The sequence below is a fragment of the Aspergillus vadensis genome (assembly GCF_003184925.1).
Source record: "Aspergillus vadensis CBS 113365 unplaced genomic scaffold BO88scaffold_4, whole genome shotgun sequence".
NCBI classification, from domain to species: Eukaryota; Fungi; Ascomycota; class Eurotiomycetes; order Eurotiales; family Aspergillaceae; genus Aspergillus; species Aspergillus vadensis.
In genome coordinates, this window is record NW_020292042.1 from 1,537,738 (window position 1) to 1,560,833 (window position 23,096).

Genomic DNA, 23,096 nt, shown 5'->3' on the forward strand with positions numbered 1-23,096 from the left:
GCATCCACCGCTATGATATTAGTTATAATATTATAAATAATTAAATATTCTATTTCAATGAGCTAACTAATAATTACTAATATTATATTATAATTTCTTCTTTTGATAAATATATAACAAAATCTATAGATCTATCCTGCCAGATATATTTTAGAATTAATGAAAGTTTCTAAATATTCTATTTAATCTCTGAAGAGAAAGTTATTCTTTATTGAATATAATAATTCTTTATTTATTATTTCAAATAGAAATATTAATTCAGCCAGTAATATTCTTAGAATAGTAATTTATAAATATAAAAATTTCTAGAATATCTAGAAAAGATTTCCCATAAACTAGATAAATTAAATTAGCCTTCAGATTGTCATTATTATAGGTTAACAAATGATTTTTATCATATAATAAATGTTATATATATAAGACTAAGAAAATATCTGTATATTAATTTTTATTTATTATTAATTCTCTTATAATATTATATGTTTGACTATTTTATTATATGCATCATGCAGCGCTATTTAAATTTCAAATAAGAATAACATTTCTTATTTATTTTTATAATAACTTAGAATAGGGTTCAGATTATTAGAATTAGAGAATGTTTAAAAGTTTCTTAATAAATTTAATAAATAGATAGTAGATTAGATTCTAATAAACATCTATATTTATTTATTATTAAATAAATAATATAAAAAAATTATTTCAGTACTGTCTAGCTCTAGAAAAATAATTATTATCTTTTCAGAATAAGTCTTTTAATCTTCTAGTAGAATTATCAGATTTAGTATTATAATGTTTAAGATAATATATAATCTTCAATTAAAATAAATAAAAATTCAAATTACCAGGTCTAATAATGGTTCAAGGAATTTAATTGATATAATATATTCTAGATTTGAATAATTTATAATAATTTAAATTAAGAATAAGATTTTTAAAGTATTACCTAGATAGATGGTACAAAAATATCAAAAACAATAGATAATAAATTATTATTATTCTCTTATAAAACTAATAATTTAATCAATTATAGTATATGAAGTAAAATCAGCCCTACTTTAGAAATTAAAAATAAGATTATAATTGGTTAAAACAAATATGATTATAATAAAAATTACAAAGACTTCCAGAATTAATTAATGGCGGCTGTTATTGAGATTTGACAAAACTCCTGTTGGACTCTACAGCTAATCTAATCAGGTTAGCGGTGGTGTGGACTGCTGTACTAGACTATTTATAATATTTTATTAATATATGATCTAAAATTAGTAATTTTTGATTACTATTTAATATTTTTATTTATATTTATTTCTGAATTTCCTACCTTGCTTACTCTGCATTAAATAGATAAATTATTATTTTATTTTATTATTATAACAGTTAACTAATCAGGTATTAATTTTTATTAATGAATATAAATAGAATTTTAATAAAGATAATCTTGTTTATATTATTTAACAAATTATACTAAATTAAGTATTTTATTATATATTTTAATATTTATAATAATCTTTAGAGTTTTGTTTATAAATATAACTTTAGATTTACTAAGTAATATTCTTATATAAATTAAAAAGAAAATATAATTGAATATAATATTATATAGAATTATAACTGTATAATAGAAGATATAAAAAATCTGATATATTAATATTAATATAAATATATATATATATATAAGTACTAGTATAATTTTAATTTTACTAATAATATTTTATACACACGAATAAGCAGGTCTAGATATATAAATTATTTTTTCTTAAAATTATAGTATATTTTTTTATAAAATTAAGCAGAAGTGGTATTTAAAAGTTATAAGTTTTTAAATATAATTATCAATTTATATACAGATATAATCTGCCTTTTTATTAATATATAAAAAAAATATAAATTATATAATTAAATTATAATTATATTAAGATAAATAATTCTTTGCAAGATTCTTGTTATATTATAAAAAAATTAGTAAATATTATTAATATATATATTTATAATATCTAGAATTTTTTGTATATTAACCCTCAGTATAATTATATATTTATCTAGATATTTATAGAATTATTTTTATAAGAAATTATTTTATCTAATATAAATTAAAATATAATTAATAAATTCTTTTATTTCTTTCTATTTTATATATTTATATTATGAATTTTGAAATAAAATACTTATAAGTCTTATATTTCATTTATAGATTTAAAATACAAAATAAATTAATATAATATATTTTTGTTAAGTATTATAAAGGTTGTGTGTTATATCTTAATTTTTTATATTAATTTAATAATTCTATATAAATAAAAATTTAAATAAATTACAGAGTTGTATTCTATATTATTTTCATTATTATTATTATTTATTATAATAGTTAATAAAAAAATAATAATTAATATTAATTAAATTATATAGCTGCAGGTTAATATTATTATTTATTATTAATATATTAATAAAAATATTCTTAAATATATAAAATTTATAGTTTATTAATATATTCATAGAGGCCTTGATTTATTGAGTAAGAAAAATTTTTGAATAATTAATATTATATAAAAATATATATCAATTTTATGACTTACAGTAATATCTATTCTTCTTAAAGAAATCTTTAAATCATATTCTATAAAATTTAAGAAAATCTTTTATTAGTAGATATTTCAATTTTATATATTTATATTTAAAATAAACAATTAAATTTTATTATTTTTATTTATTTTTTATTATTATATAAATTATTATAAGTATTTTAGCCAGGTGGTTATCTTATATATAAAAATAATATATTAAATTTAAATAAGAGCTTAAATTCTTTATTAAAAATCTTAATAAATGATTAATTTATTTAAAATTATAATTATAAATATATGTATAACCCTCCTACAGCAGGTATAAAATAATAAAATATATAATTTATTTTATTATTATTTATTTAAAAAGTTCTTCTAAATACTTAATAGATATTTATATTAAAATGATTACTATAATATTAAAAATATTTTATATATATATTATCAAATATTATTATTAAATAGGCTGCCTGATTTCTAGATACAAGTAATATTTATGATAATAATCAGATTTTTATTTTTTTTTTTTTATATAATTTAATTATCAATATTAGAGATTCTAAGATTATATAATTATATAAAAAACTTTAAAATATTAAGAATCTGTTAAAACAGAAGCTTTCTAGCTATAAAAATATATAAAAATAATTAAAAAACCAAAAATATTTCGAAAATAAATAAAAACTGTGCTGGAAACACAGGCAGGTAATAATCTATTTTAGTTAATTAGTAAATATTAATATTTGAATAGATAAAGCTATATGTATAGGATTCTACTAGATAGAATTAATAGATAGAAATTACTAGTAAGTAAATAAATAAATATCAGAATGATTAAAAAATAATAAGAAATTAAAAATAAATATTATTTTAATTTTTTATTCAGATAGTGGATTATTACTTATATAGAGTTATTTCTAATAGAGAGCTGCTAACCTGATTGAATTAGCTATAGAGTCTAATAGGAGTTTTGTTGAGTCTCAATAACAGTTGCCTAATTAATTATTAATTTTTTAATTTTATTATAAATCCTGGAAACTAAACAGAATTAGTCTTAGAATATTAAAAGAATTTATAAATAATATTACTGAAAGATATTCATTTCTATCATTGAAATTAATAATAATATTAAACAATTTAATAAAAGACCTTTTTCACATATAATATCTGACTAATGAATTAATAAAGAATCCAATAATATGATTCAATATTATCAATATATTATCTTCAGGCATGTCTTTTTATATTTATAAATATATTTAGAATTATAATATACATAATTCTTATTAGTATTCTTCTTATAAAAATAATTAATCTTTTTATAATCATCTATATAATACCCGCAGGCTAGATATTATAAATGTATATCTATGATTTTAATATTTATAATACTGTAGAATATACTGATTCTAATTATAGATTATAATATTATTAATTATTATTATCAAGCAGCACCTCTTTATAAAAGATCTAATTATAATATAATTATTATCAAGTTCTATCATTAATAAGAATAAATCATTTTATAAAATTATTTTTTATAACCTGGCTTACTTGATATATTGTAATATTCATTGATATAAAAATTCTATTCATAAATATTACTAGTAATCAGATAGTTAAGTTATATTAATATTTAGAAGGTTTTTCTGGTTATAATCTTGTAGGTTAAAACCTTGTAGGTTAAAACCTTGTAATTTTTATATAAAGTAACATTTTTATTAACCTGATTAATCAGATTCTGGTTTTTATATTAAAATATTTATTTTATTATATTAGCTGTCTTTGACATATATAATTCTGAATTTTCATTAGAAATTTTGTTTTGGCCGTAATTTCAGAGATTTCTATGATAATTAATTAAATTAAAATAGTACTACTATTTCCAGTACATATATTATTAAATTAAATAAATATATATAATCTAAATATTAATATAAGTCCCTGTCTAGCTATTTCTAAATATTAACATAACATTGAGAATATTAAAACAGAGTCTTTATTCTCCAAGACTAAAATAGACTTTACTAATTTAACTTAAATAACTTATTAGGGTTTTAATACCTTTTTTATAATGAGTAATTATAAAAAAATATTATTATAATAAAGTCTAATATAAATTTAATTAAAAAATAAAAGAAGATTAATAATAATTTAAGATTATTATATAGTTAATACTCTAGGGTAGGGAGATTTTTAATTCGAGATATTTAAATAAATATAAAAATTTCTTAAATTTTGATTATATTATTAGTAGAATTATTTTAATTAGATTATAATATCTGATTAAAAGATAACAGTATTTTAAATTAAAATTATGATCTTTTACAAAAATCTTTTCTAAAAGTTTTATTATTGATGAAATAATATTATTTCTGCTCATATAATAGATCTGTATAATTAATAATAAAAGTTCTTCATAAATTTTTTAATATATTTCTCTGGAAGCCCCCTAAGATATATATGTTAAATTAACACTTATTTTTAATATCTTCAAAGATTAAAATTGAGTATAAAATTAATATAATATTCTAATTATTACATCTTTACAAGAAAAAAATAGAATTTAATAATAAACTAAAATTAATTTGATTACTAACTATCTCTATTTCTTATCATTTTTAATAGATAGCATCTTCCTTAAAGTAATTAAAAAAAACAAAAAACAAAAAAAGCAAAAGAATTTATCAGATAAAAATTTTAACTAGAAAAAAATCAGCTATTGTAAGGAACTCTTCTGGGGGCAAAAGTTCAAAACAAGACCCTAAGGCCATCATTACCCGCAGATACTTCTGCGGACCCCTAGAATCCCCTATAGACTCAGGTACACCCTGGGAGAAGGTGGATAACTATCCTTGTAAGGATTACTTCCTTATAGCTGTTAAAAACTATAAACTTATTTAGTAATAATAAAAAATAGTTTCTATTTATAAAATAAACTGATCCTTAAATAATTAATATTTTGTAGATATTAGAAGAATATAGAACTAATCTTAATAATCTTATAATTTTTATAATTTTTATAATTTTTATAATACATTATTCCAAGAGCCTCGCTCCTGATAACTAGGTTATTCTATCATAATAATATATTATCCTGATAGTATTGTGTCAAACCCTAGGATCGCTTCCCTGTCCTTGTTAGCTTAGCTTCGCTGGTATATGTATTGTTAAACTGGATTGAAGGGATATCAGACTAATAACTATTTGAAAATAACTATTCTTTAAATAAGAGAAAAGAAGTAAGACTGAATAATATTATACGGTTATTTATAAGTACAGATGAGTGTTTCTATAACTAAGCTATTAAATATATAATTATTTACGGATAGTATTATTGAGCATAAAAAATTGAAATAGTTAAATATATAAGGAAATATTCTTATATATTTTATCTTTTATATATTATATTATATACTATTCAGAGTAGACCAGTGACTAATTCTGGAATTTTTATATATCCTGAGTATATTCTTGATAATAGATACAATAATAAATAATTATATAATACATGGCTGTTCTGGGCATTGTAGTTATAATCTAAAATTATATTAATTAACAGTTTGGCTTTACCTGAGTACTGCTTTTATCAGTGTTTTTTTATCTAGCGAGTCTGCCTTACTAGTAAGTTAACTTAGCAGGGGTCCGTAACACTTTGATCCTGTTAGCTAGGTTATTCTATTGAAATTTCTAGTCTTTCACTAGTTAATCAAATATTTAGTAATACTGGATAATTGACCTTTAGAGCATACCAGAAGCGAATCATGACATATAGTAGATTATAAATCTATAAATATAAAATAATGAAAATTATTAATCTTGTAAATAAGTTAATATATTGATTAAATTAAGAAATATTTGATAAGTATAATAGTCACCAAAATTGATATAAGAATACATATGAAAATGTAAGCTTATTCTTAAAAATATGATATATATCTAATTTAATATATAGTAGTAGATAAGTAATCTAAAATAAATATTCTACTTAATCTAATATCCTTACATAAAAATTATGTCTAGTAGATTATCTTATAATAATTTTAATAATGATAATAATATTAGCAATATTAAAAATAATGTATTATAAGAATAAACATATTATGTATATATAGAAGATGAAAATCAAATAATGAGAATACTAATTAAAATATTGTAACTTCTTAGACTTCTTAAGACCTGCGGACCTGGTGAACATAGTATTTAATATATTATTTTATTTTTTCTTTTATTACTGTCTTTACGGGCTTTTATTTAAATTGATTATATCTTTTATAATTAGATCAAACCTTCTATTCAGTTTATTTTTTGCCAAATAAGAATAAAATAAGAAAATCTTGAAAAACATAACAAATCAAGATTTACCAACATAAGGAAAATTATAAATAAGAAATATTCTTGAGATATGTTGAAATTGAGACCCAGGAAGATAAGAAAGTAAAGATAAGAAGTATCTAAAAGACGCGCTGTATTGAGATTCAGGGAGGTTGGCTTATATTATTATAGTTTTTCAGGCTGTTACTGGGATTACAGCTAGCTTTCTAACATATAACTTAAAAACAAAAACCTAGAATAAATAAGGATTTTTCTGCCCTTATAAAATATTGAGTATATGGAGATAGATAGAACATTACTGCTATAATTAAAGAAATCAGATATAAGCTGACTAGGATCTTTAGCGTGGCCTGCAAAATGCTGGAATGGTACGCAGTAATATAAGAATGATTAAATGAACGAACAAACGAATTTCCAACCAACCAGTGATTTTATAGTAGTTCTTCCTACTAAGAATAAATTTCTTCAAGCAGCCAAAATTTCTATTCGCAAGGTGGATACAAAGGACAAAGAAAGGGTGCTATTTAAGCCACGGCCCTTAGATTTGTCCGTGATTTATCACCCTGAGGCTTGAATGCCTCCAAGGGCCAAGCCTATAACGGATGTGCGTCTGAGCCAATGTGGCCCAGTTACACAAGGCTGTTGCCGGATAACATGGCAGGTGGGCAAGGACCTCCCCGGAACGCACCCACAAGCGATCTTACATATAAGAGCGTTTCAAAACCTCGAAATGAAGGACTGAGGAATGTGGCCGGAGAGTTGGATTTCTTGGCTGCGGGAATAGCCCTAGCTGTAGAAGCTGACTGACATGATGATAGCTACGTAGCATAGGAATTCTAACACTCTACTGCCAAGCCTTATTTTTCTCTAAGCCTGGGCCGACCTTCCGCATGCCCTACACTAAGAGTCGTGTTATACTCATGTAACACGATATACGAAAAAGCGGAGTTGGAAGCCTATGATATACCGAGTACGAGGTCATCATATAGTGGACTCACAAGTCCTATAGCAAGAAGCAGCCGCCAATCGCATGTATCTTCAATTCACGATACCTACAATTAATTAACGACTGGGAAGTATATAAGCCAAATATTGAACAAATCAAACTGAAATATTTACCCTCCCGCTTTACCCATAAGATTAAAACGTCCCAGCGATGAGGCCTAGTTGAGAAGCTGCATGGCGTTGTGAACAACTTGCATATACTGTCATTTGTTGGCTAACGACACTACTTTTGACATAAACTTATCATACTTGGAGCAGTGGCACCGTGAACCCAAGATGGCAGAGCAACCAGAATCCATGACCAGCGAATAGCGAAAGCTTAGACGCTCTCAAGAACCTGTTCCTTGAACTCTCTCTCAACCTTGTGTCCCTTATCATCGGTCGTAGACTCGCCATGCAAGTTCAGAAGCGCACCGAGGTCGAACTTGGGAGACTTAAGGAGCTTGACCTTGCGGATGTGGACCTAATGGAAAATTAGATGAGTCGCAATTATCTATAGTAAAAGAGGACTGAGGGAAACGAACGTTCTGCAGGGGGTAGATTCCCTGGGTAGCCTTCTCAATCTCACGACCGATGACTTCGGGAATGAGCTTAGTAGTAAGCTGAGCGAGAGAGCAGCTAGCGGCCTCGCGCTGCATGATCTCGGTCATCTTCTTGCGGATAGCGCGGATTTGGGACGAACGAGCATATGTAGTCTTCTTGATCTGGTTGGGGCGTCTCTTCGTGAAGGCGATGGCGAACAGACGGAGAAGATAGTCATCGGTCGTCTTCACAGTGACGTTGGCTTCGATCAGCGACTGCCACTTGCGCACAAGGGATCGCAGCTTGTCGGTCGTGAAATCCAGACCGTGGAAGTTGGTCAGGCAGTTCTTTCCCTGGATCTCATCCACGCGGAGCTTGACCTTACGGAAGGCATGGTCCTCGTCGTTCTGCAGGTCGGCAAGAGAGACTTCGAAGATACGGCCCTTCAGGGAATCGTTCGCGTTCTTCAGACCACTGGTACGGTTCACCAGAGTCTTTCCAACACTTCAACAAGGGAATGTCAGTGATTGCTTTGCACAGGGAGAATGCGAGAAAAAATGTCTATAACGAGGCTGAATGATATCTGAAAGTCCCGACGACGAAATGGGGGGAGGGGGCGATGCCATACTCTCTAGTCTGGAAAGTAGAGGGAGCCTATTCTTGTTAGCAGAATCCACAAACTTTCAAATTGGTAACTTACCTTCACAGAGTACTCATCTTTCCGGGTGAAAGGGTCAACGGTTCTCTTCTTGACACCCTTCTTGCCCTTCGACAAGCGCTTGTTCCTGCCATGAAATCAGCAAGAGCGCAATACGGTCGAATTGCTGCAACTTAAATTCATAACAGAATAGGGCGTTCACATACTTTCCAACGGCCATATTTGCGACTCGTGTCTATCTTGCGCGGCTTGAAGACAGACTAGGATATCACACCACACGCTCTGGTGGAGGTGAGTCGGATCGATTGTCGCTGCTTGCTGCTTGCTGCTCGATCGCGGGATGAGAGTAGAAATCGAAATCCCACAGAAAAGTCGGCTAAGCGAGGCGTCGGCCCTATCCAGTTACATAATATTTGCGCCTCCACTAAGGCCCCCAAAGTCCACAATGATTGGACAAAACTTTTACATCACATGATTTTATCTACCCCGTTTCTACGGAGCATCTTCCCGTAACATGGACAGCTTCCAGATTGCAAGTGCCTGGTCGTACTGCTATGGACCTGTTTTCGCAAATTCTCAGGTGTCTATGCTTGAGTCAAGTGGCTGAGGAAGATACAAATTCGAATATTACGCTGTCTAATATCTTTACCTCTTTGACCCGTTATTCCGCAGATTCCACGGGCTCTTACGCGCTCTTACATTGTCCATATACATTCTAATCGTTACAACGTCGAACGAATTACATTACATGGCTACATGGTAGTTATATTCATACTCTGTAACGTAAGGTGATGTACTTCCCGCCCGAGTTAACCACCCGTGCCATACGAAAGCCATTTTCCGTTCACGGTATCTCAACTAGTAGAGATCTGTGGAATCTACATAAATTATACAAACATTAAGAAATATTGTGGTTTTATTTTATCTTTTTTCCCCTTGTTCACATTTCGCTCGTTTCATCTCCAGTCCCTACTAGGTTAACTTAGCAAATGGGTTCTCTAGTTCTTATATAACCCTTTACTGAGAAAAAATCTTAATGATATTCTGATACACATAGTACCACCTAATGGAACCATTAATAAACTCACAAGTTGCTAACTATCATCATCGCTGGATGTCATAGATTTCTTTTGTATGACATTATATGGCGGGAACTAGTTAAGTTAAATATCTTACTAGTCACTCTACATAGTTATTTATGATAGTTGTTAATTAGTTAACTAGTTAACTACTAACTAGCTGATGACTAATGTACCGCCAGTCAACCAACTGGTTGCATTTCCATTACCTTGTGCACCGAACAGTGTTCTTGAATCTCCGGGAGTGCATGTAGTGGACGATTAGGCTATACCTGTCTAGCCCCCCTCCCCGAAGATCACTAGTCCTCCACCGAAGCACCCAAACTTCTTCATAGCCTGCGAAGCACACTCAGGTAAAATCGGTCCGGTCACTTGCTCGCACCGCTTTGTTTCATTAGACTTGTGCCTTCACAACATAAATTTGCCGCCGGCTCTGCAGCAGTTTCGTGCATTGCTCTGCTGATCTCACACCGGCTATTGAGCTGTCAATTTAAGAGGTTCAAACTTCTTACAGTATCAAAAGACAGCTTGAACTGCCGGTCGAATCACCCAGAAACTCTGAAGCATGGTATGCCACTCTACATACTGCCAATTTACCTTTCTCTAAGCTTTCCATGAATTTAGGGTAAGCGGAAGAAGTCGAGCAGGCAACCACAGCAACCCAGAAAGGTGACCACCTTCTGATTCCTCGGCGTTACCGTCGCTAATACTGAATTAGAGAGAACCGTTGCCTACGACATTTGCGTGCCTTTTCTGCAATCACGAAAACTCTATCGTCGTAAAACTAGACAAGAAACTTGGCCTAGGGAATCTGTCCTGCAAAGTCTGCGGTCAGCGATTTCAGACGGGCATAAACTGTGCGTGCATGATCTCTCCTACGTGAGTGGCATTTGCTTATGATATATACTTAGATCTCTCCGCTGCTGTTGATGTATACTCGGACTGGGTGGATGCCTGTGACGCGGTTGCCAAGGATACTGCTACCAAGTACGAGGATAGTGATCCTCGTGTCAGACCTTCGAATGATTTCGCTACTTCCCCCAGCGCTCGAGATGTTGGGTTCGAGGAAGCGGATCGGAACGATACATATGCCGATGAATACTGACTCTGAACTTAGAGGATCCCGCAGCGTACCAAATGAAGTAACATTGAACTTGCGGCACACTTCTTAGTGGAAGATACTATACCCTAATACTGTGAATGGAATCCAGCTGCGACATCGTTAAGCTGTAAAAGTGTACTTTATTCATACATATGTATGTATGTATATCGTAACGATTTATAAAGCCACAATCTTCGTTGGTATGGCTACAGCGTGTAATAACGGTCGCCGAAGTCACCAAGCCCTGGTATGATGTATCTAGAATGGCCTTGATCAGCAATGTAAATGTAGGTTTTATAGACCCGAGATACTCACTTTTTGTCATCTAGGCCTTGATCTATGAAAGCAGTCACTACCCTGAGTTTGGGAAAGCGTTCAGCAAAATCTGCAACGCCTGAAGGGCTTGCAATAAGGTTAAGAAACAGAATGCGGTCCTCAGGGACCCCCTTCGCTTTCAAGACCTCAACGGCAAGTGTCGCAGAGCCCCCTGTTTTGTGTTAGTTCGTTTAGTGCGTGGATTCGAAGAACTTGCCTGTGGCAAACATAGGATCAAGAAGGAGCACCCATCGATTTGCGATGTCACCAGGGAGCTTTTCATAGAACAGTTTTGGCTTGCAAGTTTCCTCGTCCCTCTGTATAAGGATTTTACCGATTCGGACAGAACGACAACAATCTCTCAAACCCTGCTCCATCGCCTCCCCTGCTCTCATGATGGAAACACCGCATATTTTCCCTTCGAACCGGACTCCGAGATAGACGCGACCTACAGGTGTCGTGACCGATTGTTCAACCACTGGCAGGTGATTGAGCCCCTCCTCCACCAGGAGGCGTATGATCCTGTTTGAGTAGAAGATGAAATCGGCACGGCTAGTCCTTCTATCTCTGATCATGCTACGGAAGGTGTCAGCAGAGGATACTGACTAGCGTTAGCCTATAAGTTGACTCGGCCTTCATCTTACGTCAAAAGAGCGATCAGCTGAGGGGACTGAGGTAAAACGTGGACATTCTCGTATGATATGTCTTTAGATACTGTCGCTGTGGGCTTTTCGCCATCGGGCCTGTAGATGGGGCCAACGCCTTGTGCGGGGGAGGGAGTGGCTTCTGACATCTCGTTCGTCTTGGCTATGGGTAGCTTATCCCCTCCTTCTCAACAAATGAAAGAGACGAAAAGTGGTGAAGAAGCAAGAAAGAAAGATATTCGCAGCGAAGTACCCCGTTACCAAGGTAGACGGGTTACGGGTTGGGCTGAAGTTTAGAGAGTAATGCAGGTATTCAAAGCTAAGGATAACAAATCTGCGAGGTAAAACGTTTCCTCATTGGTACAGTAGTTAGTGGGACTGTTCACTAGTACATGACCATTTCGCAGTACTCCGTAGTCAATCGTAAATCGAAGTATCACGGTAGTACTGCGGTAAACTATTCGTAGAAGTGGATTCAACTACATGCAATCAGTCTAGAACCGTCCATTATCCTCTGTTGGGTATGGGCATTGAGCAAACGATTTTCAAGTTCGGGACGGAGTTTCCGCCTAACCTGATACATATGGAAACAATTGCTAATGAAAATTTTCTTTTTTCACTCTATACCATATTACCTAGTGGGTACCAACTCGTGAACAGTGCTTTTCCCCAGCCACCGTGAACCTCTTAGGGCCAAAAACTAGCTTATTCGTGGTTGTTCAATGTCTATCAATGTATGTCTTTTAGAACACTTTGCCTTGCGACTCCAATCCCCAATCAATAAGGTTATACATAAACACCCGAGGGTACATATTATAGCTGATCCGGTCGATTCGAAAACGTAGCTGTATACTAGATAGCTAAAACCTGGTACTGACACTTGATCCTTACCTTAGAATAATAGAAACATGGAATTGTAAGCAAGGCGTAGTCAACACATTAAATAGTATCTAAGGAGTATCAAGCATGGAAAATGGACACAAGGCTTTTCTCTTTCCATTTTCCTTTCACCGTCCACATCATGCACTTTAACTCTAGATGTTATAAATACCGTTTCTCACACTAAAACAGCTTTCCTCTTGACTATGAATCTCCCCTTACCAACACGGTAGGACACCGCCTTGTAACCATGCAAATATACATTTATAACAATAAGCTTATAGGTATATCTTTTGTCAATAAGACATCATTATCAAAGTTCGCCTTCTTTAGCGTCCAAAATATTTAGGTAGACCCAATGCAGTATATTAGATGTTGGATTGTGTCCGACAATTGGCAATAGGAATGCTCAAAGTCGATATAGCTAGAAATCATCATGGCCTACGTTTTAACTTTAGTTGTAATACACAGAAGTACGGTAGACAACATTTCCACAAGTTCTGACTGTATAACAAAGGACCTAGTTCATATGGACAAGTGCAGAATTACATTGAGCATTCATTTCAAGAATTTGACCTTTCGGAAGCTGTTGAGCCAGTCCCGTGATTGACAGAATCAGCGGATATTAGTAAGGTATTCATACGAAGTAGTACCAATTAACATGGTGGGTCAAGCCAACCTCGGAAGCTTGCATTGTACGGAGTACCAGATAGTACATAGTGCGATGTTGTAGTCTAGTCATCTATTCGGCTGTCCAATATATGGTGCGTTCCGACACGATCTCATACCTGCCTTTGAAACATAGTCCACTACATAAATTTGGCACTACAAGAAGATCTGGATGTTACCAACCTAATCGAGCGCCTTGCACCCCGCTACGCTTGGGAGATAATAGATTCATGCGCAGTTGATTGGAAGTACTTCTCCTAAATGCCCCAGAAAGATACGGCCAGGAGAGCTTCGGGGAAGCCTGGCCGTTCATCAGCGGCAGCGTCCCCTGGCACTCGATCGCAAGCGGATAAAGCTACAACTGGACCTCCGACACTTTTTAACAAACGCAGTGGATCTGCAGGCTATCATCTAGCCCAAGAGCCTTTTACTCCTTCGAATAGAGGCCTGTACCAATCCGAGCGCAGTCGAAAGAAGAGGAGGTATATGCATGCGGAGCAGTCACGGCCAGTCCTTGACCAGATTGACGTACGCGATAGCGATGACGCAGCCTCGGATATTTCTGAGCCTATATATGATTGTGCGGCTGATGTTGCTTACAAGTCTAATGATATTGAAGGGAATTGCAGTCCTCTGAAGGAATCCCATATTGAACGCAGAGCATCAGAGTTTCCTTACAACCCAGCTGCGTCTGTATCACGTCGGCTTCGCATTGAAGAACAGCCCATCTCAGACGGTAGCATCCCCAACCAGACTTTGGCGGAAGCTGGGCATGACAGGACGACTGTCTCTGCTCGAAAGAGACTGGTTGATTTGCTAGGTATAGAAGTACCGTCCAAGGAGACTAGGCCGAGTGGTTCTGACTTGAATGTAGCTGAAAACATACAGTCAGACAACTCCCGACCTCTGCAAGAAACCGACATCCCTCGCGCAAGTCACTGTGAATATCCAGATGAAGTAACAAGTCATAGTTCTGGAAAGGCTATCAAAGCGGACACTCCGATGCTTTCCAGAATACGGGGCTCTAGGATCACTTATGCACGCCAACGATCTTTCTTGGGTAATCCTCTGAGCTTGACAGCTCTTGAACAGCGGGACACTTCGGCATCCTCGCCACCTCCTGGTGATGCAGGTCTGGCACACATCACAAACAAAGATGGTAACCAGAATTTGGTTAGTGACGACGAAGAAATGGAGTCTAGACCTGTCCGTAGCATACATGAGCTTAGACAGGCTGGAGATAACGCACGGTTTCGGGAGTCAGTTGAGGTGATATTTGAAGACATTGAGGATCCAAATAACTCTCTCTCTGGGAAATGTGGTAGCTTCGCACAGCTATGCACAAAACTCCTTGAGCATGCCTTTGTGCGTCGCTTCTCTGAATATGGTTTCAATGAACGGCTTGTCAGGTGCATAGCGGATGATCAAAACGTTCTCATGACGTCCATGGCTTTGTGTGCATTTAGACTCATCTGCTCGAATGGTCTTTTCTCTCACACAAGCCTGAGATCTTTCTGGGCCATAATCCTGCGAATGTCTCACAAGCTCCTTACTATGACCGACGACATCACAAATATGGCAGCTGAGGGAACCACCAGCCTGTCCAAGGTCGTGCAAAGATCTCTCAAAAAGACATTGCCTCAGATTTCCTCTGTTCTTTTCAATGCGTCCCCATCGCCGAGCCTTTCTCCCTGCTTGGTGACACTTTCGTGCATCCAATTCTGCCTCTCTATCTTCCTCAAGAAGGGGGACGACATTGAACCTTTGCCAGCGACGCTAACGGAACAAATCGTCGAGTTGCTGATAACACAGCGTGACAATGCAACATCCAGAGCGAGTCTCGAGAGCTATGAGTTATCAAGGTTGTCATTCTTGATTCTGGAATCTCACTCGATGTTACCGGGAACACCAGCGTATTATCATCACAAGTTTCCCCGGCTGCTTTTCGAGAATCACGGTAAATTTATGCCATTTTGTCAGTTCGATCGGAGTAAGCAGATTCCTATGTTATATGCCAGGGTTATCCTCAACCTCACAAATAATGTGCCTTCGCTATGCGAAGAATTTGCTACTCCTGACATGGTCTCGGATTTTGTGGAACTTGCCACTACTGGGTTGTCTGGTGCATCCATGAATCGCAATGTGGATAAAAATGGATCTTTAAATGCCAACATTTTAGCTTTGGGTGTGCTCATAAACTTGTCGGAAAAAAGCGAGCTCTCACGAGCTGCTTTTCTCAATCCTGTCTCTGATTCTACGTCACTACTCCAATTACTTCTCCAGCATTTTTCCGCGGGGCTTGCATTTGTTGACCAGGTAAGAGTATATCATTTTCAATTCCAGAACACATTGAGCTAAATTAAATAAGGCGCGCTCTGTGTCCGAAGTGCATTATAATGTTGTGATTGGATACCTCTCGATTGTCTTGGCTACCTTGTGTCTCAATGAGGAGGCACTGAATCAAATCAGGAAATCAATTCGTGGCGAAGGTCTTACACTAGTCTTATCAACGGCAGAAGAATTCTTAAAGTTTCACCAGAAGGTTGAGCAAGATTCGCAGCTTTTTGAGAGTTCGGGAGAACATGGAGGTAAATCTACAACACGCTTGAAGGAAGTCCTGAATCAGATACGCCAAAAAGCACGTCTATAAATGAAGCGCCGAGATATTCATATGCAATTTCGATTTACATTCAGCCCAGTAGTTATTTCATGTGCGAACTGTAACAATAAAGACCTATTCTTGCAATGGTCGCTATGAGCGGCCTTTGTTGATTGCTACTGGCACTGGAGACTGGTAAAACACAAGTAACAACATTTCTTTGACAACATATACATATATTTTTCTGTATTTATCGTACTTCTTCTATCAAATTGCCATCCGAATTGTTTGCTGTGGTCCCGTTGTAAACATAAATATTGTTTTGACATAATAGCGTTTCTGGTACTTAGCTCTGTTTTAGTTGCGTTTGACTTGTTTGCGCTCCTGGATTGCCCATTCGCCACTCCCGGGTGAGCTCATCTGTGATCTGATTGCCATCCCTATCATAAGGGTGCTACACAATTAACAAAGTTTGACCACAGAGGCTTCTAACAAACCGTGGGTTCGTGCTTAGATACCTGTTAATGACCTCGAGAAGCCTATATCTTTGTGCGCAAAAATTTCTAATTCATTGACCAACTTCCGCAAGAATCGCCTTATATTTTATAGCCACTTTCCCGCTCCGTACTCTAGAAGATGCCTAGTGCACCGAAGCAGCGCAAAATAGCTATTGTTGGCAGTCGCTCTGTGGGTATGGCCTCCTATCTCTTTGAAAATCCTTTACTCTTTCGATCGCATCATGTTTACTAAAATATTATCTAGGTAAATCTTCTCTTACAGTTCGATTTGTTGAACATCATTTTGTAGAAAGCTACTATCCGACGATCGAAAACACGTTCAGTCGAATCATCAAATACAATGGCCAAGATTATGCCACTGAAATCGTTGACACAGCTGGTCAGGTATGGAGAAAATTGGGCCTGAGCCTACAGTCCTGTGGGTGGCTAATACTGCTACAGGACGAGTACAGTATATTGAACTCCAAGCATTTCATCGGAATACATGGGTATATTATTGTCTACTCGGTGGCTTCACGTCAGTCGTTCGACATGGTGAGGGTCATACGTGACAAGATTTTGAACCATCTTGTGAGTAACCAATTCGGACCTTGCAGCCACTTTAGTAGCTGACATGAAATAAGGGTGCCGATCATGTACCCCTTGTGCTTGTCGGAAATAAAAGCGATCTCAAATCTGAGCAACGCCAGGTGTCTCTAGATGAAGGCCGGCAGCTTTGTGAAGAATTCCATTGTGCATTTACTGAGGCTAGTGCTCGTCTCGACTATAATGTTGCGAAAGCGTTTGACTTAATGATTGGGGAAATCGAAAAGTCGCAAAACCCATCACAGCCGGCAGGAGGCAACAAATGCGCCGTAATGTGATAAGGCCTATGATGTAGCAGGATAGGCATTGACCTAGGTGGTCAAAAATGGCTACGCCTCGTTTGGATATCACTTCCAGTTTCTCGGAGAGGCAACACGGCTGTTGATTAGCCTAGGTTGTTGTATTTCTGGGATACGTTTCTTTGCAGCTCTTCACTGGCGCAGCTGTGATTCTTTCGGCACTCGATTTCTCAAGTACTGTCTTTGTCTGTTACATAATCTAATACACAGTAGTTTATCTCCCAGGACATCAAAGCTGTGTTTTGTATCAAGTCCTATAACAAAGGAAGAGGTGGGAAGGCAGGATCCGAGACAGTTAGATAACAGATGCAATTTGGGCAGAGTGGCCGACTAAGTTTCATTAGTATGAGTATGCTATACCCAATCGGTCGAGCCCCTAAATTTCTGCCCCTCCATTTGATGATACACCAACCGAGTTCTCTAGCCCCTCCTTCCCTACTTATTACAAGCTGTCCTCCCCGCCAACTGTCGCCGCTATTCTGTCCTCCCTAGTTGGATCTTGGGACGCTAAATATTTGTATTGTACAAAAAAAAAATCGTTCATCATGCTTGATCTGGCAGACTTCATCAGTGATCGCGGTGGCAACCCGAACAAAATCAAAGAGAGCCAACGGAAACGCTACGCCCCGGAGAGTGTCGTTGATGAGGTTCTCTCCCTCTACGAAGAGGCGCGGCGTGGTATGCTATTCTTGCTTTATCACAGATGTTTGATATTCTAAACAGCTGATCTCGGATATCTTATAGCACGGTATGAGGTTATGCAAATAAACTCCCAGCTTAATGCCCTTCAAAAAGAAATTGGCAAGAGAAAGAAGGTTCGCATCTATCTTAAATATAATTTCAATTATAATCTTATTTAGTTCTTCTATTATATCCCTTATTGCGGTGACAGGAAATTGACTTATGATTTTGAAACAGAACAAGGAAGACGCAAATGACCTGATGGAACAGAAAGCCGACCTCGAGAGGCGCAAGAAGGACGCCGAGGAACTTGCTATCCAGAAGGAAAAGCAAAGAGACGGCAAAATTCGGACCATTGGCAACCTTGTTCATGACTCTGTTCCCGTGAGCAACAATGAAGTATGTATTATACTCAGTCTGACACGAGAGACTCATTTAACCGAAAGGACTGCTGTTAGGACGATAACGCCGTGATAAGGACGTGGGCGCCCGAAAATGTGAAGGTCGAGAAGCGCAACTGTCTTTCGCACCATGAAGTTCTCACTCGTCTCGATGGGTTCGATTCAGAGCGTGGTGTCAAAGTGGTTGGCCACCGCGGCTATTGTTTGACAGGTTATGGGCTTTTTCTCAATCTCGCGCTCATAAACTATGGCTTGGAATTCCTCTGGGGTAAAGGCTACAAGCCTAACCAACCCCCTCAGTTCATGCTCAAGGACATGATGGCGAAGACCGCCCAGCTTGAACAGTTCGACGAGGAGCTCTACAAAGTCACGGAAAGTGAAGACAAGTCCACCGACAAGTACCTAATCGCTACGTCAGAGCAACCACTTTCAGCCTTACATGACGGAGAATGGCTGCAAGATAAAGATCTCCCAATCAAGTTGGTGGTCCGAGCATCTTTAGTCAACTTCTCCCTCAGGCTAACTAGCATGCAGGTACGCTGGATATAGCACTTGCTACCGGAAAGAGGCAGGTGCTCATGGTAAGGATGCATGGGGAATCTTCCGTGTCCATCAGTTCGAGAAGGTGATAAGCCCTAGGTTACCCATATTGCTTGTCATGCTAATTCAGCCCAGATCGAACAATTTGTTCTCACGAAACCGGAAGACTCGTGGCAAGCATTTGACGAAATGATGGCCACTTCGGAAGAGTTCTACCGGTCTCTTGGCCTACCGTACCAGGTTGTCGCTATTGTTTCGGGGGCATTGAACAATGCCGCCTCGAAGAAGTATGACCTCGAAGCGTGGTTTCCATTCCAAGGAGAGTACAAGGAACTAGTATCCTGCTCCAACTGTACCGATTATCAATCCAGGGCCCTAGAGATTCGCTATGGCACGAAGAAGGCCACTGATGTGAAGAAGTCCTATGTCCATGCCTTGAATGCGACTCTGTGTGCAACCGAACGTACGCTCTGCTGTGTGCTTGAAAACTACCAAACAGATGATGTACGCCATGATCTTGAACCCACCTGCTGATGGTTGATGATACTGATAATGTGATAGGGTATTATTGTGCCGGAGCCTCTGAGAAAGTATATCCCGGGCGCTCCCGAGTTTATCCCATATTCCAAAGAGCTGCCGAAAGATAGTACTTCCAACAAAAACAAAGCCAAGCAGACTACGAAGGCTGTGAGCGGTGCAGATGAGACTGCGAAGAAACTGGAGGGCCTTCAGGTTTAAATCTGGCCAGTCAAATGTTACTTCTAGACGAGATCAATTAGCGGGACCATGACTGTTATGTGAGCATCTCGATAACCCCCCCAAAAAAGTGAAAGCGGTAACAGCGAGATCCTAGTCACCTGGGTCAGAAGACCACTGTTATTGCATATGCCATGACAGTTGGATGATATAGAGTACAAGGTACAATCAATTAAATTATTTTTGGCCAATCGCTCAGCCTCCTAAAATTATCTCACACAATATGGCGCCTCTCATGGTCCAAGGTAACATTGTATACAAAGTACAGAGTAGATAGTTAGAAATCATGCGATATTTGTGTGGATACGGACCAAGAGGGGTTGTTTCGGCCCCGCTGTTGCTTGCCCCTCCAAAAAGTAACTGGCCAAACAATTGCTGTGCCAATTGATGACTCAAACAGATCATAACGCCAGATGAGGTGTTAGTCACAAAGAATGTGGAACGCCTCTGTTCAAGTCCGGTTCCGGAGGTTTTAAATTTCAGTACCCCCTTGTGGTCTTACTGTTCACTCAACTTAGATTTTTGGGATATACCACTACTTCTTGTGCCCTCTATTTTCTAACGTAACAGAATACTCTTTCACCCTCTGTTCTCTTATACCAAATCTCACCAAATGGCTACATCTGCAAGGGACATAAATGTCCAAGAGGGATTGAATCTCAACCCTTCACAAAGCTTGAATTTCTCCACCTCTCCTACCGCCTCTTTCCAGTCTGCTCCCTCCAGCCATGGTGGCTCAGCTTTTGGAAGCCGTACGATACCGCTAGCAAATGCAAAGCATCTGAAGCCGTTCGCCACGGAGGATATCAAGGTCCTGCTCCTGGAAAACGTCAACCAAACGGGTAGGGACATCCTTACCAAACAGGGTTATCAGGTGGAATTCCTTAAATCTTCCCTTCCGGAAGATCAACTCATCGAGAAAATTCGGTTAGTATCATTGAATCTGCTTCAGCTCTAGTTTCTGTCTGACTTGCCTCCCCCATGAACAGAGATGTACATGTGATCGGGATTCGCTCGAAGACCAAGCTGAGCGCTCGTGTACTAAAAGAAGCTCGGAATCTTATTGTTATTGGTTGTTTCTGCATCGGGACGAACCAGGTTGATCTACAATATGCAGCCGAACATGGAATTGCGGTCTTCAACTCACCGTTTAGCAATTCCCGTAGTGTCGCAGAATTGGTTATAGCTGAAATCATTGCTCTTGCCCGTCAACTGGGTGACCGTTCCAATGAGATGCATAACGGCACATGGAACAAAGTGAGCAACAAGTGCTGGGAAATCCGCGGAAAGACCCTTGGTATTTTCTTGATTCTACCATTGTTTGCTGTAGGCTAATGTTCCCTTCTAGGCATAATTGGATATGGTCACATTGGCGCTCAACTGTCGGTTCTAGCAGAGGCCATGGGCATGTCTGTTATTTTTTACGACGTAGTGAACTTGATGGCATTGGGTACTGCTCGCCAAGTACCAACCCTTGAAATTCTTTTGTCTGAGTCGGACTTCATCACGTGCCATGTTCCTGAGCTCCCGGAGACACGGAACATGATAGGACAAGCCCAGTTTGAGCAAATGAAACCTGGCAGTTATCTGATAAATGCCAGTCGGGGAAGTGTCGTGGACATTCCTGCTCTAATCCATGCAATGCGGTCCGGCAAAGTGGCGGGTGCCGCTCTGGATGTCTATCCCAATGAGCCAGCCGGAAATGGTGATTATTTCAACCAAAGCCTCAATGACTGGGCAACGGATCTCAGGGGTCTCAAGAACTTGATCCTCACGCCACATATTGGTGGTAGCACAGAGGAGGCGCAGCGTGCGATTGGCGTTGAGGTGGCAGAAGCCTTGGTGAGATATGTTAACGAGGGCACAACACTGGGGGCCGTAAACCTGCCGGAGGTTGCTCTGCGGTCTCTGACGATGGATGAACCCAACCATGCCCGAGTGAGTACAGCAACAGAGTTATCGACTTCGAATAATGGCTAACTCTTTGGATTAGGTCATCTTCATTCATCAGAACGTTCCGGGTGTTTTGCGAAAAGGTAGGTTTCCTTCTACGAAACCAGACTAATGGGTGCTTTGCTGATGACCTCCAGTCAACGAGATTCTTGGTGATCACAATGTTGACAAGCAAATGACTGATAGCAGAGGTGATGTATGTTGTTATGTATTGGCATTTCTAAACAGTGCGATGCGAGGCTGACTATATTAGGTGGCATACTTGATGGCCGATATCAGCAGTGTCGACAACATGACAATCAAGGACTTGTACGAGAGACTTGAAAGCCTCGGATGTACGAAATTTCTTTCTTCGATATCACCTTTATGACTTTCCTGACTGATCATTTACTCTAGCTCGAATTATGACGCGCATCTTGTATTAAAGCGCCCCTCTCTTGTGCTTATACCTATGACTAGAAGGTATAGGCGGGCAGGTCACCACCGATTCTCCGAAAGGATCTAGAAACGGGAGGGAATCACAAACTTAGTTGCGAACCTTGTTCATTTCTTATGCGGCAGAGGTCCCTCAACGGCACTCGTCCAATGAAGCTGTCAGTACAATTTCCTCTTAAACTTGATTCAAACCCGTGATACGCTAGCGAGCTTTCTACGGGTTTATCACTCCGACTCAAGATTTCCTCGTGCTCCTTGGACATGAGAGAACAAGTTAGCCTACAATGCCAGCCTGTCGGCAGAACATTCAACACCGCTGCTCCTTCTCTACTTTTATTTCTATTTCTATTAGTAATATCACTTTCTTTCCGTTATTAGCTATCTTTCTCGCCAGTGTGAACGAGAAAGTGATAAAACCACTTGAGCCCTTATTTGAATACATGCTATATATAGAATTTATGCCAAAATATTTTGCTGTGTTTGCTACTAATTCTAAGCCCACATGTTACCAATCCAATGAACTGGCGTTGTGATTTCTGCGATCAGTCAATGACAAG

General features: G+C 37.0%; 6 protein-coding genes across 6 annotated transcripts; 4 read left to right on the forward strand and 2 right to left on the reverse strand.

Moving 5' to 3' along the window:
* Nucleotides 1-8,223: 8,223 nt before the first annotated feature.
* rps1 (40S ribosomal protein eS1) lies at nucleotides 8,224-9,304 on the reverse strand (the record flags this gene model as incomplete). The annotated part of the gene is made up of 5 exons (XM_025708088.1): nucleotides 8,224-8,367; nucleotides 8,429-8,930; nucleotides 9,055-9,080; nucleotides 9,127-9,211; nucleotides 9,291-9,304. 5 exons carry the CDS (start codon nucleotides 9,302-9,304, stop codon nucleotides 8,224-8,226), a joined length of 771 nt encoding a protein of 256 aa, XP_025566229.1.
* Nucleotides 9,305-10,309: 1,005 nt separating this feature from the next.
* BO88DRAFT_402658 (transcription elongation factor 1 family protein) lies at nucleotides 10,310-11,484 on the forward strand. The gene is made up of 4 exons (XM_025706157.1): nucleotides 10,310-10,731; nucleotides 10,788-10,832; nucleotides 10,882-11,020; nucleotides 11,075-11,484. Exons 1-4 carry the CDS (start codon nucleotides 10,729-10,731, stop codon nucleotides 11,266-11,268), a joined length of 381 nt encoding a protein of 126 aa, XP_025566230.1. The 5' UTR covers nucleotides 10,310-10,728; the 3' UTR covers nucleotides 11,269-11,484.
* Nucleotides 11,075-12,737, reverse strand: BO88DRAFT_402659 (uracil phosphoribosyltransferase). The gene is made up of 4 exons (XM_025706158.1): nucleotides 12,225-12,737; nucleotides 11,798-12,156; nucleotides 11,581-11,752; nucleotides 11,075-11,523 (listed from the first exon to the last, which is right to left on the reverse strand). Exons 1-4 carry the CDS (start codon nucleotides 12,371-12,373, stop codon nucleotides 11,472-11,474), a joined length of 732 nt encoding a protein of 243 aa, XP_025566231.1. The 5' UTR covers nucleotides 12,374-12,737; the 3' UTR covers nucleotides 11,075-11,471.
* Nucleotides 12,738-13,807: 1,070 nt separating this feature from the next.
* On the forward strand, nucleotides 13,808-18,090 carry BO88DRAFT_360432 (Rheb small monomeric GTPase RhbA). The gene is made up of 5 exons (XM_025703852.1): nucleotides 13,808-16,088; nucleotides 16,141-16,360; nucleotides 17,179-17,273; nucleotides 17,331-17,459; nucleotides 17,513-18,090. The coding sequence occupies exons 1-5, from the start codon at nucleotides 14,034-14,036 to the stop codon at nucleotides 17,750-17,752; spliced, it is 2,739 nt and encodes a 912-aa protein (XP_025566232.1). The 5' UTR covers nucleotides 13,808-14,033; the 3' UTR covers nucleotides 17,753-18,090.
* Nucleotides 18,091-18,288: 198 nt separating this feature from the next.
* BO88DRAFT_402661 (serine--tRNA ligase SES1) lies at nucleotides 18,289-20,192 on the forward strand. Its single transcript, XM_025706159.1, has 7 exons — nucleotides 18,289-18,451; nucleotides 18,518-18,588; nucleotides 18,692-18,853; nucleotides 18,913-19,334; nucleotides 19,390-19,480; nucleotides 19,531-19,899; nucleotides 19,957-20,192. The coding sequence occupies exons 1-7, from the start codon at nucleotides 18,319-18,321 to the stop codon at nucleotides 20,131-20,133; spliced, it is 1,425 nt and encodes a 474-aa protein (XP_025566233.1). The 5' UTR covers nucleotides 18,289-18,318; the 3' UTR covers nucleotides 20,134-20,192.
* Nucleotides 20,193-20,516: 324 nt separating this feature from the next.
* Nucleotides 20,517-23,016, forward strand: BO88DRAFT_402662 (D-3-phosphoglycerate dehydrogenase). The gene is made up of 7 exons (XM_025706160.1): nucleotides 20,517-21,078; nucleotides 21,141-21,448; nucleotides 21,500-22,089; nucleotides 22,145-22,187; nucleotides 22,242-22,300; nucleotides 22,358-22,439; nucleotides 22,501-23,016. Exons 1-7 carry the CDS (start codon nucleotides 20,765-20,767, stop codon nucleotides 22,527-22,529), a joined length of 1,425 nt encoding a protein of 474 aa, XP_025566234.1. The 5' UTR covers nucleotides 20,517-20,764; the 3' UTR covers nucleotides 22,530-23,016.
* The last annotated feature ends 80 nt before the right edge of the window (nucleotides 23,017-23,096 follow it).

What these genes read in the sequence shown, in the direction of transcription:
- BO88DRAFT_402658 (XM_025706157.1), top strand. An exon ending in AACCACAGCAACCCAGAAAG is followed by an intron (nt 10,833 to 10,881) that starts GTGACCACCTTC and finishes ATACTGAATTAG; the next exon opens with AGAGAACCGTTGCCTACGAC. An exon ending in ATTTCAGACGGGCATAAACT is followed by an intron (nt 11,021 to 11,074) that starts GTGCGTGCATGA and finishes ATATATACTTAG; the next exon opens with ATCTCTCCGCTGCTGTTGAT.
- BO88DRAFT_402659 (XM_025706158.1), bottom strand. Translation starts at nt 12,373, where the DNA reads ATGTCAGAAGCCACTCCCTCCCCCGCACAAGGCGTTGGCCCCATCTAC. An exon ending in TGATCCTATGTTTGCCACAG is followed by an intron (nt 11,753 to 11,797) that starts GCAAGTTCTTCG and finishes AACACAAAACAG; the next exon opens with GGGGCTCTGCGACACTTGCC. An exon ending in CAAGGCCTAGATGACAAAAA is followed by an intron (nt 11,524 to 11,580) that starts GTGAGTATCTCG and finishes AGGCCATTCTAG; the next exon opens with ATACATCATACCAGGGCTTG.
- BO88DRAFT_360432 (XM_025703852.1), top strand. Translation starts at nt 14,034, where the DNA reads ATGCCCCAGAAAGATACGGCCAGGAGAGCTTCGGGGAAGCCTGGCCGT. An exon ending in GGCTTGCATTTGTTGACCAG is followed by an intron (nt 16,089 to 16,140) that starts GTAAGAGTATAT and finishes AAATTAAATAAG; the next exon opens with GCGCGCTCTGTGTCCGAAGT. An exon ending in GAGTTCGGGAGAACATGGAG is followed by an intron (nt 16,361 to 17,178) that starts GTAAATCTACAA and finishes ATCATTTTGTAG; the next exon opens with AAAGCTACTATCCGACGATC.
- BO88DRAFT_402661 (XM_025706159.1), top strand. Translation starts at nt 18,319, where the DNA reads ATGCTTGATCTGGCAGACTTCATCAGTGATCGCGGTGGCAACCCGAAC. An exon ending in CTACGAAGAGGCGCGGCGTG is followed by an intron (nt 18,452 to 18,517) that starts GTATGCTATTCT and finishes GATATCTTATAG; the next exon opens with CACGGTATGAGGTTATGCAA. An exon ending in GTGTCCATCAGTTCGAGAAG is followed by an intron (nt 19,481 to 19,530) that starts GTGATAAGCCCT and finishes AATTCAGCCCAG; the next exon opens with ATCGAACAATTTGTTCTCAC.
- BO88DRAFT_402662 (XM_025706160.1), top strand. Translation starts at nt 20,765, where the DNA reads ATGGCTACATCTGCAAGGGACATAAATGTCCAAGAGGGATTGAATCTC. An exon ending in ATGAACCCAACCATGCCCGA is followed by an intron (nt 22,090 to 22,144) that starts GTGAGTACAGCA and finishes TCTTTGGATTAG; the next exon opens with GTCATCTTCATTCATCAGAA. An exon ending in TGACTGATAGCAGAGGTGAT is followed by an intron (nt 22,301 to 22,357) that starts GTATGTTGTTAT and finishes TGACTATATTAG; the next exon opens with GTGGCATACTTGATGGCCGA.